Source organism: Anabrus simplex, chromosome 14 (genome assembly GCF_040414725.1).
Source record: "Anabrus simplex isolate iqAnaSimp1 chromosome 14, ASM4041472v1, whole genome shotgun sequence".
NCBI lineage: Eukaryota > Metazoa > Arthropoda > Insecta > Orthoptera > Tettigoniidae > Anabrus > Anabrus simplex.
The window spans coordinates 36,888,734-36,905,045 of NC_090278.1; the positions used below are offsets into that span (position 1 = coordinate 36,888,734).

The window sequence follows — 16,312 nt, forward strand, 5'->3', positions numbered from 1 at the left end:
CTCTCTAACCAATTCCTTTCTGAAAACCTTCTCCAGTGTACATTTAAAGAGAAGAGGGGAGCGATCATCACCCTGTCTGACTCCTGACTTGACGTGGTACCTCTCAAGAAACAACAGTGTGAATGACTGATTTCAGAGGTTGGTTCATGTGTTCTCATGTCTGGTTCAATTTTGGAAAGGCTACTCCCATGTAAAGCCAGCTCTGCGGTGTAGAGGTAGCGTGGCTTGCCTCTTACCCGCAGGCCCCAGGTTCGATTCCCGGACAGGTCAGGGATTTTTCCATGGATATGAGCATTGGTTCAAGGTCCACTCGGCCTATGTGATTACAATTGAGGAGCTATCTGACTGTGAGATGGCGGTCCTGCTCTAGAAAGCCAAGAATAACGGCCGAGAAGATTTGTCGTGCTGACCACATGACTCCTCATAATCTGCAGGTCTTCGGGCTGAGCAGCAGTCGCTTGGTAGGCCAAGGTCCTTTGGGGCTGTTGTGCCATGGGATTTGGTTTGGTATTCCCATGTAAATTATAGCAAAAAGGTTATCATTACTCTGCTGGGGCTTGAAATATGTTTTCATGATATATTTATGGTTTAGGTGTTGGAGTATGAAAACTCATGTTTGCCACACAAACCTTCGGAGTGATACTATTACAATATTCAAGAATGAAATTGAACATGCACGTTCATGTAGTATCGAAATTAGAAAAATAGCTACCAAGTGAGCCGTAGTATGGAAATCTTCGGTGAAAATGTAAGTTAAAAAACTGATTGCTGTTTCATATCGATTTTAAAATATGTTCTTTTCTATTTTGTATATATATATCCCACATCGTTCCATCTTAAGCGATGGGTCAGCGAACGAGGCTTTTCCACCACCTGCGGTCTCTAAACTTCTCTCCTTCTTCGATGCTTTCCAAAGTATGTCCTCGCTGTTGAATGTCAATCTTCACCATGTCCTTGTAAGTGAGTCTTGATTGCCCTCTTTGTCTTTTGTCTTCAAGTTTTAGATCATACATTTGTTTTGGTAATCTGTTATCTCCCATGCGTCGCACATGTCCATACCATCTCAGTCACTGCGCTGTTATTCTGTCCTGCAGTCTTACAACTTGAGCCTGCGAATTTCCTCATTACGGACTCTGTCGCTCCGTGTTTTCCTGATCATGCTACAAACAAATCTCATTTCTGCTGCCTGGATTCTACTAACATCTTTATTTCTCATGGTCCATGTTTCGCAACCATAGGTCAGGATTGGTACGTAACAGGTTTCATATATGACTCTCTTACATTTTTTTGGTATTTTCTTGTTCCATATTATGTCTTTAACAACAATACACTATAGCAAGTAAATTTTTCACCATTATGAATTCTCACTATTACAGACTTCTTCTTCTTCTACAGCTTTTTGCCATAACTGTGAGGCTGCAGCTGCGAACTGTGTCGCATATGTGGATTTGGCGCTGTTTTACAACTGGGTGCTCTTCCTGATGCCAGCTGTATATGGAGGGATGTTTCTGTGGTGTCGACAAAGCAAATGGGCTGTAAACAAGTTGCAGTACATGCCATTTTGTTTAGGACACACGATGCTTTTTTTGCGACCACAACCGTACATATTTGCGATTTATGATGTAGGAAACACTTTGCTGAACAAAGCTCCTGCATGATCAGCTGCACTCAATGGAATACTGTGTTCCACTAAAAAAAGAAGTTAACAAGCACTCAGCCTTTATTAAATCGTAAACATTATCTCCAGCTTTGGAAAAAAAAAAGTTTATTTTCTGAGTTTTACTTTAGATTTCAAATTACCAAGATGTTAACAACACTCTTTATATGATTAGTCAGGTCGTTTTTGCTGCCATGTGCTATGTTAATATGACAAGAACATATGGCACAAAATGCAAATTTGTCATCTTTTCTCGATTTCAATATACATGGGAAACTCAAAGAATAGGTTTCCCTAAACACCTGATGATATTGTTTTTTTGTAGATTTACTCATGATTGCTGATAAACAACAACAATAAGACAAAATAAGCAATGAACACAATTCACGTTACTCCACAACTACATCACCTTTGCAATATGTGGCAAATATGAAGCAAATTAAGCAACGAACATAATTCACATGTTTTTTCATAACTACAACATGACATATGCTTTGTAATTTGTGGTTTAGAACAAAATACTATTTTTTTACACAGGACGGAAAAGGTTATTATCGAACGAATCAATGCAAAGAACAAGCGAATGGTTATCCAAGAGTCAAGTCTCTTTCAACACAAAATAATCTATATCGATCAACTGGGATACGGAACACATCTCGTATTCCCAGTCAAAGACTGTAACGATCGTATGAATGTAAATCAGAGAGATGTATCGAATATTTGCTGGTCACACAGCATGGATTGGCAGGTTGCGGTAGCTTGTTCTGGTGCAAATTTTACAAAGAAGATCTTTGTACGTCAAATCGTAAAATATTATTGTTTATCTGTAAAACCGTCTTTCCGTCTTTCCATAAATTTAACTGATAAACTGTAAGAGATGGCATGTATGTTTATCCATTTCTTACAGGCTGAACTTCATTACCTGTTTCAGCATCGTCTAGTGAACAGTCCCTTTCCACCAGAAGGAGATTAAAAGAGCACAATATAAAATGACTGGCTGACAGTTTGGCTCTTCTGTCAGTTCACTGATATGTAGAAGACAATCCAGATTCTATGTCAGACATTTTTTGGAAAGGCTAACTGCTGCATTCATTTGGTGCTATATAAGAGATTTTTAAAATCAATTAATGTTCTTTCTAACTAATTAGACAATGATTCCTTTTTCTTCCTTTTGGCCAGTGGTTTAACATCACAGAATCGCACTGAAGGCTTTTGGCTATGCAAGGATTGAAGGGCTAGGATTGGTGAGGTAGTTGCTGTGGCCTGTGCAGACACTGTTGGCACAATGAATATGCCCTGGAGCAGGAATTATTTTAAAGGAAATTTCTGTCTACAACTCTCTGTAAAAAGAATTATAATTAAGGACCTTCCAAACTTTTAAAACATGAAAAGAAAATGAATATGATAAAATACTGTAACACACTAGCATTCACTCCACGAACTGCAGAACATGGAATATGTTTTATTTTGTTATCGTCCTGCACCCATATCCAGTCTGTTGGCACATGTACGTCATATTTATCTTCTTTTTGCTCCTCTTTCTCTTCATTTATTGCACTATTCAATTCATCATCATCAGAACTAGAACTGATACTACTCACTTCACTGTTGCTTTCATCGAGAGAATTGTAATTATCATAACTTTCAAGCAAAGATTTGATTTCTTTTTCTTTCAGTCTGAGTTGCTGATGAGCTGCCATATTCGTTTACTTGTGTCAAAGTCGAAGACTAACCACTTGAAAATATCAAATGACATCAAACAATCATCGATTTTTTATATATGTATAAAAAGAATACGAAATGAGATGTCACTCACACATATACAAAGTCACAACTATCTTCATGTATTGCGGAATCAGTTAAATAGCATTGTAATGCGTAATCACGGACCAGTTCCATGGTTCTGCCTCACATCCATAGTAGCAGAGCACGGAATGGTTCCGTGACTCTGCGTCATTCGGTTACGGTACAGCCCCAGCATTTGCTTGGTGTAAAAATGGGAAATAATGGAAAACAATCTTCAGGGCTGCTGAGGGAGGGATCTGAATCCACCTTCTCCCGAATCCAAGCTCTCAGCTACACAACCCTAACAGCATGGCCAACTCACTCGGTTGATTCCTTATTATGATTGTTAAACGTATTGTAGATATGCTAATTCTGTCATTCTTTTCAGCTTTTTCAGATGTGTGTCATAACATAATGAATTAGCCAGTCACCATCTCACCGTTTGATGACGATGAATATGATGATTTCTTGTGAATCTTCTTAATGACCAACAATAAATGCAGTTTTTTAAGTAGGTACATGTGACTCTTTATTTAAGGGGAGTTCCAATCGATAAAATATGAAAAAAATTCAGATTTTTATGTGATCTTTGACATTTAAAATAATATATAATACGTGATGTTTGTTGTTTGCAAAACGTGTGTAATATTTCTTTAAATAACGCATTAGAAAACATTGAAAAATTGAACTACATGTCTCCTTGATTTTGTATATGATGGGAAATTATCCTTTGTTGGGAGTTTTATATTTATGGAGTTGGCTAAACTGTATTACTATTAACTCTCATTTGTTTACTTCATTACTGTATTGTTTGCCATGTTCACATGTTTTAATTTATATGAAGTGTGCTACAAGTTGCAAAGTGTACAATATTTCTGTTCTGTGCAGTTATTCTATTGTTTTAGTATCTTTCTGCCATATGTAAATAGTTAAAAACACACCAAAATGCCTAGAGGTGCAAAGGCATTCAAGAAGAGAAATATGACTAATTCCATCATTATCATCATCAACATTCTGTTCTGATGACAGCCTCTGACATATACCATGCCCACAATGAGAGGATAGTTGGTGCAAGTACTGGAAGCCAGAATTTTAGGTCAAAGCTACAAACATAGTAAACATTCTCAACTTCCAGAAAGCGTTATGACTGAAATGACACCAATATTCACAGACTTGGTTCATCCTGAACTGCTCAAGAAATGTGTCCATGGCAAGAGTGAAAATCCTGAACAGTTTGATTCGGAACAGATAACCCCCAAAGAACATTTATTGCTGTCAAAACCCTGTGAATGGGTGTGTATGAAGTTATAGAAAGATTCAATAAGGGAAATGCATAGTTATGAACAAACTTGTACTTTTTTTTCTTTTTTTTGCTGGTGGCTTTGCGTCGCACCGACACAGATAGGTCTTATGGTGACGACGGGATAGGAAAGCCGTAGCAATTGGAAGGAAGCGGCTGTGGCCTTAATTAAGGTACAGCTCCAGCATTTGCCTGGTGTGAAAATGCAAAAGCATGGAATACCACCTTCAGGGCTGCCGACAGTGGGATTTGAACCCACTATCTCCTGGATGCAAGCTCACAGCTGCGCAACTCTAACCGCTCGGCCAACTCGTCCGGTAACTTGTACTTTAACCAGGATTCCACCGCATTTCAGCCATGCAAGAAGAGCTGAACGCATGGTACAGGAAGCACAGAAAAAAGCCTGATAGGATAGAAGCATACATAGCAAAGAGAAAACTGGAACAGTTGTGTGAAGAAGAAGAAGAAGAAGAAGAAGAAGAAGAAGAAGAAGAAGAAGAAGAAGAAGAAGAAGAAGAAGAAGAAGAAGAAGAAGAGGATCCAGAGAGCCCCTCATATGGTTCAAGGATGCACTAGCTACATCAGGAAAGGTGCCTCACCTGTTACTAAATTTTAAATGGAATTTTCTCAGAACTTCTTTTTTTTTTCACATAAATGTAACATTTTTTCAGTTTTCACTTATCACAGAAGTCTTAAAATTTTTACCACCTTTAGCATGGCTTGTACATGACATTTTAACACAGGGGTTTTGTTTTAACTCAAATACATTTTGAAAAAATGGATATCTTTAGGAGTTTTTAAACAAAAAAATGTTCAGGTTAAAGAAAAAATTATAATTATGGTCACAATAATAGAATCACAAACTACCTGCATTTAAAGTACTAAGAAATAATCATTAATTATGGTACTAAAATGTTATCTAAATCTACCCAGAAGTTTTGTCAAAAAAGGAACATAAATTCTCAAATATTAACATTATGAAGATAGACCAATGGAACCCCTCTCAATACTTAAAACTATACATAAAATAATGGAAAGTCTTTTATTCTTCTAACCTGCAGAATGCACCCCTGAAATGGCTCCCTGAATGCTAACTGCTGCTGGTAAAGGGGGTCTAACGTTCTTCGAGCTGTCGCAGTCTTCGCTTTCGCAATGCACTTCTTCCCGCTCACCAAGTATACTTTCACATAAGGCGCTGAAACAGATGAGGAATAATGTTAGGAGTACAGGAGGAGAAAGCCATTATAATCATCTCTATTACAATGAATAAGATTTAGTTCAAAACTAAATATTGACCAACAACAAACATCTACGCTTGCTTCATTGATTATGAAAAATCTTTTGATAATACTAAACATGATATTCTTATACATCAGCTGAAACATATTAGGCTTGACATAAAAGATGTAAACATCAAAATTGGAGACAACATTATTCAAGAGCTCAAGACAAAAGAAGGTGTAAGACAAGGTTGTGCCCTAATTCTAATCCTTTTATACACATTTACTCCCATATACGACGATGGTCAGATTAGGTTTCATGCATGTAAAATATCATATCTGACCTTAGTAGGATTTGAATTCACGCCAACTTCTTATGTATGTTAGATGACACAGTTGATCACTATATTGGTAGACAGCGGGCAGAAGAGTGTTTTAATACAGCTTGTGGTAATTTACCACATTGTGGGATGTTTAATTTAAATGAACATGAGTCAGTCCCAAGATCTCTCAAGTGTGTGGTTGAAATTCAAGTGGTGCTGAGTGATATAACGAATAGTCATGGCAAGTAAATAATCATACTTGATCATATTGTGAAGGTATGTACATATTTTTTAGGGATTATTGTACAGGAGCCGTCATCGGCTGCAACTCATATCCGAGTAAACATATTCTTCAGCAGTTTACATTTTCACACTCACAATGCTTTGTGAATATGTTTCATATGACGTAGTAGCCCAATCTTGGCATGAAACATAAGTAAACACAGATGACATGGAATGACTGGGGGGAGGGGCAGGGCTGAGCTTGATGGAGTTTCCGTGCTTGCCGTTTAGTCTCTTCACATCTATGTCATTCCACTTCAGACATAGTAACTGATGTAGAAACAGTGTGACACCAAAGTGTACAATTCTCAGCAAGTGTATCTCAGGATTGAGTGTTAATTCCAGCTCTTTCGATAGTATGCTTTCGCTGATCCTTGAAACGCCTCAAAGGGGCTCCATGAAGTCTTGTGCTGGAGCAGAGTTCACCATACAGTAGTTGACGAAGTAACTGGTTTCACTCATGCGATGGAGGTTCCATATTCATCTGAGATGGTGGCCAATGATGGTAGCCTCAATGCTTACAGCATGCGCTTTCTCAAGAACTGCAAGGTTGGTGACACAGTCCTTCCATTTAATGTTCAAAATGGATCTAAGTTTTTACAGATGGAAGCGCTCTAGCTTTTTGATATCCTAACATTACAGGGTCCAAGTTTCACAGTGTTGATGTGACAATAGCATGGTAAACCATGATCATGTTATGCACTGTAAGGTCCTTATTCATGAAGACACGATGGGATAAATGCTGAGTGGATAGAACCAATTCTCCTGTCCCCATCTTGTGAGCAGTTAGCATTTGTTGAGAGGATACTTCCTAGATATAAAAAGTGGTCGACCTGCTCCAGTGGAATATCTGCAATGGAGATATTGAAAGCTGGAAGTTTCAACCCAGGTGGAGGCTGTGTGAGTACCTTGGTTTTTTAAATGGAGAGACCAAAACGATTGCAAGCACTCTTGAAACAGCTGGCTGACTGTTGTAGATCATCGGGTGTGAGAGCAGTGTCATCTGCATATTGCAATTCCGTAATGGAGGAAATCTTAGTAAGCTTTTGGGAGCGAAGTCTAGCCATATTGAACAGTATATTGTATAGGAGTGATACCAAGTTTAAGCCATGTGTTACATGTTACCTAGCGAGTCAAGGTGGCATCTAAAAATCGCTGCGCTGCACGGCTGAATACCCATGGAGGGAGCTGGTAGTGAATGTGTTAACTAACACCCTGAAGCTATTTTTGAATTGCCCTTGATGAAATTGACAAATAAATCCAGATCAACAGGAAGTGAATAAATGCCATGTGTTATGCTAAACTATGTGGTTAAACACAGAGCACAAGCAGGTCTGCCTTTAAGCACACACAAAAAAAGACCAAAGTAATGGTCATCTTATTCAACTTGTTAACTTAATAGTATCTCATATATTATAGGCTTCATTATGATCCATATTGACAGTAATTACATACAGTAGGGTAAATTGGTCCACCTTAAAAAGGTTTTTGTAAGTATACCATTAAGACTCTACAAGTTATATGCATTAAATCAAGGACAAGAGGGTTTCCACAACCATCACGGTGCCACCAGTGTTAAAGAGATAGTCATTGTATACACTATTTCATGATTGATGGACTTGACACCATCTCCAAGATACATTTATCACGGATTTGTTTTTTAAAGTGTTTCTTCTTTCAAAGTGCTCATGCTCATAAATTAAGGATAATTGCATATTGTGGTGCCACACATCGTGGCATTACACAAAACTGGCGCTAATAGGATAGGCACATAGTGAACACAAATGAAACATATCTGTAAGTCCACAGTATTGGTGATAAGTTGAGAAAACCATCCCAAAACACATGTGCTACAAAACGCCACTGTTTCCTGCGCATGTACCCCGACATCAGTATGGGATATGATCACCATGCACTCGTACACAGGACGCACAACGGGTTGGCATATTCTGGATCAGATGGTCGAGCAGCTGCTGGGGTATAGCCTCCCATTCTTGCACCAGTGCCTGTCGGAGCTCCTGAAGTGTCCTAGGGGTTTGAAGACATGCAGCGAAACATCGACCGAGAGCATCCCAGATGTGCTCGATGGGGTTTAGGTCTGGAGAACAGGCAGGCCACTCCATTCGCCGGATATCTTCTGTTTCACGGTACTCCTCCACGATGGCAGCTTGGTGGGGCCGTGTGTTATCATCCATCAGGAGGAACGTGGGACCCAATGCACCCCTGAAAAGGCGGACATACTGGTGCAAAATGACGTCCCGTTACACCTGACCTGTTACAGTTCCTCTGTCAAAGACATGCAGGGGTGTACGTGCACCAATCATAATCCCACCCCACACCATCAAACCACTGCCTCCATACAGGTCCCTTTCAAGGACATTACGGGGTTGGTATCTGGTTCCTGGTTCATGCCAGATGATAACCCGGCGAGAATCACTGTTCAGACTATACCTGGACTCGTCCGTGAACATAACCTGGGACCACTGTTCCAATGACCATGTACTGTGTTCTTGACACCAGGCTTTACGGGGTCTTCTGTGAACAGGGGTCAGTGGAATGCACTTTGCAGGTCTCCGGGCGAATAAACCATGTCTGTTCAGTCGTCTGTAGACTGTGTGTCTGGAGACAAGTGTTCCAGTGGCTGTGGCAAGGTCCCGAGCAAGGCTACCTGCAGTACTCCGTGGCCGTCTGCGGGCACTGATGGTAAGATATTGGTCTTCTTGTGGTGTTGTACACTGAGGACATCCTGTACTGTAGTGCCTGGACACGTTTCCTGTCTGCTGGAATCGTTGCCATAATCTTGAGATCACACTATGTGCTACGACCTGCTGTGTTTGACCAGCCTCCAGTCGCCCTATTATTCTACCCCTCATAACGTCATCAATATGTGTCCGTTGAGCCATTTTCACCACACAGTCACCATTAGCACGTCTGAAAACATCTGCACACTTACTCGCTGCACCATACTCTGACATGCACCAACACACCCCTGCGTATTTGGACTGCTGCCAGCATCACCATGCGACAACCGCAGGTCAAATGCACCACATGGTCATACCCCGAGGTGATTTAGAACTGCAAACCACCCACCATAGCGTTGTTTCACCATGAATCAGCATTATCCTTAATTTCTGAGCATGAGTGTAGATACGTATTGAAAAGGTGGACTAATTTACCCTGTTATTTGTTGATAGTATCTGGAATGTCACTGGAGCAAGTTCAACACTTTAAGTATCTTGGATGCATACTTGAACACAGCTGGAACATTACTGGTCAAATTAGGTCCCAGATTGAACAGACAAGGAGTTCAAGAGAATGAGTGGAACTCCTCTGTAACCAGGACTTTTAATAATAATCTCTGTCTCCATTTACTTCGGTGTTCTCCATTCCCTGTCTTACTTTATCATGCTGAGACTTAAACCCTAACAGAGAGCACTACCAGAAAACAAAATTGGTGTCAAATTTCCCTACAGGAAAATTAATCATAACTATGTCTTATATGTCTCTCAGTCATGGCGATCCATCAACAGCTGCAAATTTCAGATGACCACCAGACATAAGACAATGCCTGCACGATGGCTAACTAATATTCTCTGGCCATCAACGACATTAAAAATATAGACTGCTAATCTGATGGCCATCTTTGAATATACTTGAACCACTGGCAGCCATGACACTTGCAGGCAAAACATATACTTATTTCCTCTGAATCTGCCATAGAAAGGATCTGGAGAAGTTGTTGTGTGATGGAGTATGGTCTTTGAGAAGGCGTGCAAGGTAAAAAAAAATTAAAATAAATAAATAAATGTAGGCTATGAATTCAGTAGAATGAAGTCAGGTGAGGATTGACCACAAGAGATCCGATAGAAATATTAAAGTGGTGAAGCTGGTAGGATACCGTACATGGAAGTAATGCTACACTCAGCCAGGGGTCAAGTGTAGAATATGGGGCTACTCCACTTAGTGGCTCCTTACAACAGGCAGAGGATGCCATAGAGATATTCTACGCTGAAAACAATGGGCACAGCAGTTCTCAGAAAGTAGCCATAAGTAGCCAAAAGCATAAAACATAACAAACTAGACCAAGAAGCAAAATTCAAAAATTATACCAGAATGACATTGAAGGTATGTCATTGAAAAGCAGTGGTATCTTTCTCTACGTGTATGAATTCCTCAATGAACTGCTGTACATATAACATCTCTTTCTGTAGAGAATGACTTTATTGTTAGTGTATGATGCCAAGAATACTTAATAAAAGATATAGATAGTGTGCAGAGGAAAGCAGCAAGATTTGTAACAGGGGATTTCAGGAGAAAGAGTTGTGTATCAGAAATGTTAAAGGAACTTGGGTGGGAAACTTTAAGTAAGAGAAGGGGGAAAACTAGACTTATAGGATTATATAGAGCCTATACAGGAGAAGAAGCATGGGGAGATATCCGTGAGAGGCTTCAGTTGGAAAATAATTATATTGGCAGGACTGACCACAAATATAAAATTAGAAGGAATTTTAGCAGAAGCGATTGGAGTAAATTTTCATTCATTGGGAAGGGTGTGAAGGAGTGGAACAGTTTACCAGGGGTAGTGTTTGATCCTTTTCCAAAATCTGTATAGATATTCAAGAAGAGAATAAACAGCAACAGAGAAAATAAATGAAATGTTAGACGGCATTCAACCAGTGCAGGTTAATGTAAATAAAAAATGTGTGTGAATAAATTAATTCCATCCCCTGGTCTAAGGAGTTTGGACAGCCAAAGTAGGGGACTGCCTGTAGGGGTGAAGTACAGTGGGGACTTCGAGGGCATGGGACTGCTACGGTAGCTGTGAAGGCCCTTCAGAAACTCTGAAAAGTGGTGGCAAAAGGGGCTCTGGTTAAGACACAGCAGGTCGTTATGCTACTTAGGTTCCAGAATGGGTAAAAAATAAATAAGTAAATAAAGGTAATGTAAATTTTAATCTTATACCAGTTGTATAGTATCATTTGAATTTGAAGTAATTCCACATACTGTATATCAGTTGACTATATCTGTAAGTAGTACAGGAGATATTATAAGTAGAATTTTGTAAACAATATAAATTTATTAAGGATGAGCTGTGTGTTTAATAGAAAAAATTGTTAGCATAAATTGTATAATATTGTATTATAGGAAAATTTTCTTCTCTAGTTAATTTAATATTTAGTGCTTGACAATAATGTATTTTAGTGTACCATTTGCCACCGAGGTAGACACCTCATTTGCAAATAAAGAGATTTTGATTTGATTATGATGCCAAATTATCCATCCTTCTACATATGCAATTCTTCTTATAACCAAGCAAATGCCTAGCATATTCACTGAGCTTATTTCATTAGAACATTAATGCAACATTAAGAGTGTTTGAAAATGTCTTGTTTATTCTTAAATACAACTTTAATTTGCAATAACACACAATCTCATCCACTCATTGAACTGATAATAGGGCTAACTATCAAGGCCAAGAAGTGGCAGCCAGGGGCGCTGTAACGAGTATGTTAAGCAGTCTATATCTTTTATGCTGTTGCTGGCTATCCATCCGTACTTCACTTCACTTCACAGCCTGCATGGTTGCTAGGTTACACTTCCATAATGCATTTTGTTACATGACACTATTTCTTCTTCTTCCTCCTCCTCCTCCGCTTTTATGGCCTCATTGGACCACTTCCATCAATCATTTTCTGGTCATCTTTGATAAGTTTTCTTTCCAAATTGCCCAGTAGCTTTTCATTCATTTTGATCTTCCACATCTGTAAATACCCCTTTTCATTGTATGTTTGTCTATTTTTGGTTTAAATCATATTTTTATATTTTTCAGTTTCTTTCAATTTTCTCTTTTGTTTTGCAAATCATTCAGAGATAAAAGAGATCCTCTTCTTCTGTGTAGTATCTGTGATGGGCTCCAGTTCTCTGTACACTACTTCATTTGGCACTATCCACCAATGTCCAATGACACTATTCCGTTACACAAATTTTTGGATGACTCCCCAGCTCTAAGAAATATTTATATCAAAACTGAAATCCTTTGGGGTGTAGTGCTAGCGATGCCTTCTCAGAATATCATGGGTTGAAAGAATACATAACAATGAGGTTCTCCAATACCTGAACAAAAAGTTAGAGGTCATGTACAACATCATAAAGAAGAAACTTGAGTCCTTTGGCCATATCATTCAAAATAATAAGTACAGACTCCTTCAGCTTAACTTCATCATCATCATCATCAACGTTATCGTTGACCATCTCCAGTTGCCTGGGTGTAGTGTACGAGCCCCCTCCATCTTTGTCTGTCCATGAACCACTGTTCTCTCATAATCTTCTCCTAATCTTGTCCTCTCTCCTCGACATCTTTCTTCACCAGATCTGTCCATTCACTGGTCTTTTTTCCTTTTACTTCTCTTTCATATTCTCTTCTTGCAGTCCTGCTTGCACTCATCCTTCTTACATGGCCAAACCACTTCAGTCTTGCTTTCTGAATCCTCTGTAGTAGGGAGTCTCCTATTCCCAGTCCGGCTCCATGGCTCAAGGGTTAGCGTGATGGCCTTTGGTCATGGGGGTCCCGGGTTCGATTCCCAGCAAGGTCAGGAATTTTAACCATCATTGGTTAATTTCTCTGGCATGGGGGCTGGGTGTGTGTGTGTGTCGTCTTCATCATTTCATCCTCATCACGACGCGCAGGCGAGCCGAACATGTCCTCAGACACTCCCGGCACTAAAAGTCATACACCATTTATTCCTCGGACTTTTTCATTCCTGAACTTCTCCTTCCTGGTGTTCTGAATCAGCTTATCTTACAAGATAAAATTGAAAGAAGGAGAATTAGAGGGAGGAATATATTGGCTACAGAATCTACAAGAATGTTATGAACTCAGTAACCCCACTCTTTTTGGGCTTGCTGAGAACAAGAATCAGAATGCCCTGATGAGAGCCGACATCCAATGAGAATATGGTGCAAGAAGAAGAAAGAGAAGAAGAAGAAGAATCCATGCAAATTACATCGTGATACTTGCTGATAATTTAGAAGATCTTTGGTTCCTTTAGAACAGCATCAAAGAATTAAGCAAGGAGTTTGGTCCAAAAATACATATTTAAAAAAAATCATGTTAATCAGCAAACAGACAATCTCCAGTGCCATTATCACCGTGGATCAAAACACTATTTCGTATACAGGATGATCAGAAACATTGTAAACTAGATATATGAGCATTAGAGGGTTGATTATAATGAAAAATAATTTGACAAAAATAATTCAATATCTCATGCCGTTATTTTATCAGCTGCTGAAGTTAGCCAATCAGGTCGCTTTGCGGGTGAATTCAAACAGGTTCTGTGACGTGGTGTTGCCATATCTGCAAGCGACTTAGAGACCCTTGCCGAGAAATTACCGTCTGACACAAACACACCGTGAATATCAGCCAGCATCACCGTAGCGCACTTGCTATGGTGCAATCCTGTCAGCTCGGAGGTCTGCGTTCAAATCCCTCCCCTAGCAAAGAGGTTTTCTTCCATTGGTGCTCTCAGGCTGGTCTTAAGCCATGCGCCAATTCAGCAACACTGCCTCGCAAAGCCCACTTGAATTTGCCTGCAAAGCGATCTGATTGGCTAATTTCAGCAGTTGATAAAGTGACAACTGCACAAAATATAGAATTATTTAAAAAAGTTATTTATCAGTGTGACCAACACTCTAACCCTCCCCAGCTCATGTTGTTTCTGAGCACCCTGGATATGTACAGGATATCAGAAAAGTCACCATTAATGAACAATTCAAATACCTTCAGAGCGACTTACCTGGTAAGACTTTGGATCCCTGCCTGGCTTGGAGGCCTCTCGCTCGTATGACCTCCACTTCGAGGTAGCCCTTCTGGTAGCACATGCTGAGTTGAATATCACCCAAAGCAGGAGCACCGAGCACCTGCCGTCCCACCAGCTGACCAGGACCCAGCCCATCGATGAAATCCGATAGCTGACCACCATCTTGAGCCAGTCTTAACGACGGAGACCACCTGGAGGGGAGAAGGATAAAAGAAACCAGGTCGAACATTACACCCTCCCCTATCACTTAAAAGATGTACTCAGTATAATATCATTCCATGGGTCACTGATCAGTGATATTGTGGCAACATTTTTCTTTTTAACTATATCCATATGATGAAGACTGTATTCCAAAAGGAAGTTCCAACTTTAAAGAACAAGTATAATATAATAAAGTATCTCCTATTAAAAAAATAACTAAATTACCAAGTAAATCATTCTAAAGTTTCTCTTAGAAAAAAGAGAACCACACAAAAGTAGTATCATAGATCAGCCTTTCATTGTTACTATAGCTGAGTAGTTACTTTCACAAATAATCTTATGGGATTTAGCTATTTGTTGATTTTAGTATTCATGATTATGTGAATTAAGAGAAGAAAGAATATATTTCTTAGCCACGATGCACTGGAATTACACAACCCATCCATTCAATCAGGGACTCTTAAGTGTACATTGTCAGTAAATGCTCTGACAGATATATTCTTTAATTCAGGACCTAAATCTAACTGTAAAAATGTTATATAAAGGAAGGAACTCCCATTGAACAGATATCTAAACCAGTGACCCCCAGAGTTACCTTTGTTACCATAAACTGTACATCCATTTGAAGTCCAGGTAAAGCTAGTGCAGTTACAAGAACAGCGATTACTAACAGGCAAGAAAAGTGCACCACTAGGTGCTTTCACACTCCTTAGGACTGCTCAGCTAATGAGTATAACCAAGCAAAGTCCCTGCCTGGGCAGGAGGCCATTGCTCGTAAGGGATTTTGAAGGCTAGATTTAGATTTAGATACACCATGCTCCACTTGAAATCACAGCAACAAATTACTAAATTTTAAGAATGTAAATATTACTTTATGGCATAATGATCATTGCCTTTAAGTTTATGATGTCTTAATGGATCATCCTACCCAATTTCATTGCAATCGGTCATGTTCAACCAAATACTTCTTTGGTGAATTTCTTTGGTATAAAAATTACTTTCAAATGAGAATGCAACAGCTGGAGAAATAATCATTTTATCCCAGGGCCAGGCACTTGATTTTAAAATAGTTTGAAAAGTCTGTTTACAGATGCATTAACAATAACATGAATGATACAGTTGCCCCTTACATGCATGTTCACAATCTAATTTCTGATTTGACATATCCCTTTACTATACCAGATCATTCTATGTTACATATTAACCGAAGATTTTCAACAAATAAAAATATTATTACATTTGCTCAGAACTAATATATCTTTGCTGGTAAAATGTACGTTAATTAAATGCCATAGACTGAGGAAGACAGTGACTCATAGAGGAATTAACTTCATACATCTACAATACAAATCACTATTGCTTTCTTTCATGAATTGATTTTAATTTACTAAAGACTATTTTCTGAACAAGATATAATATAAACATAATTATTACAACAGTTACAAGTTCATGTTTTAATTAACTTGGCTACTTTAATTATTATTTCAAGTTTTTATTCCCATATGAAGAGATATGTTACCAGAACACAAAGAAGATCAGAAAATATCTGGAATTAATTTTCAGCTACTAATTAAACAAGACACAGTGAACTGTTTTACTCCCATGATTCTACAAACAGTTCGGACATTGAATTGAATTGCTACTGGCCAGAGTATAAGCCAATCACTGGAGAAACTGAAAGGAAGACTAAGAACCAGACTGCATTTTCCGAGAAGCACAGTCGA

General features: G+C 39.0%; 1 protein-coding gene across 1 annotated transcript in view; it reads right to left on the reverse strand.

Annotated features, from left to right (window-relative positions):
• Window positions 1-16,312, reverse strand: part of Rim (Rab3 interacting molecule) — a 738,199-nt gene that overhangs the window by 73,475 nt on the left and 648,412 nt on the right. The window contains exons 21-22 of the mRNA XM_068230365.1: window positions 14,364-14,578; window positions 5,798-5,937 (exon numbers count right to left, since the gene is read on the reverse strand). Of these exons, the coding sequence (XP_068086466.1) occupies window positions 5,798-5,937; window positions 14,364-14,578 (355 nt within the window). The remainder of the gene's footprint in view (window positions 1-5,797; window positions 5,938-14,363; window positions 14,579-16,312) is intronic.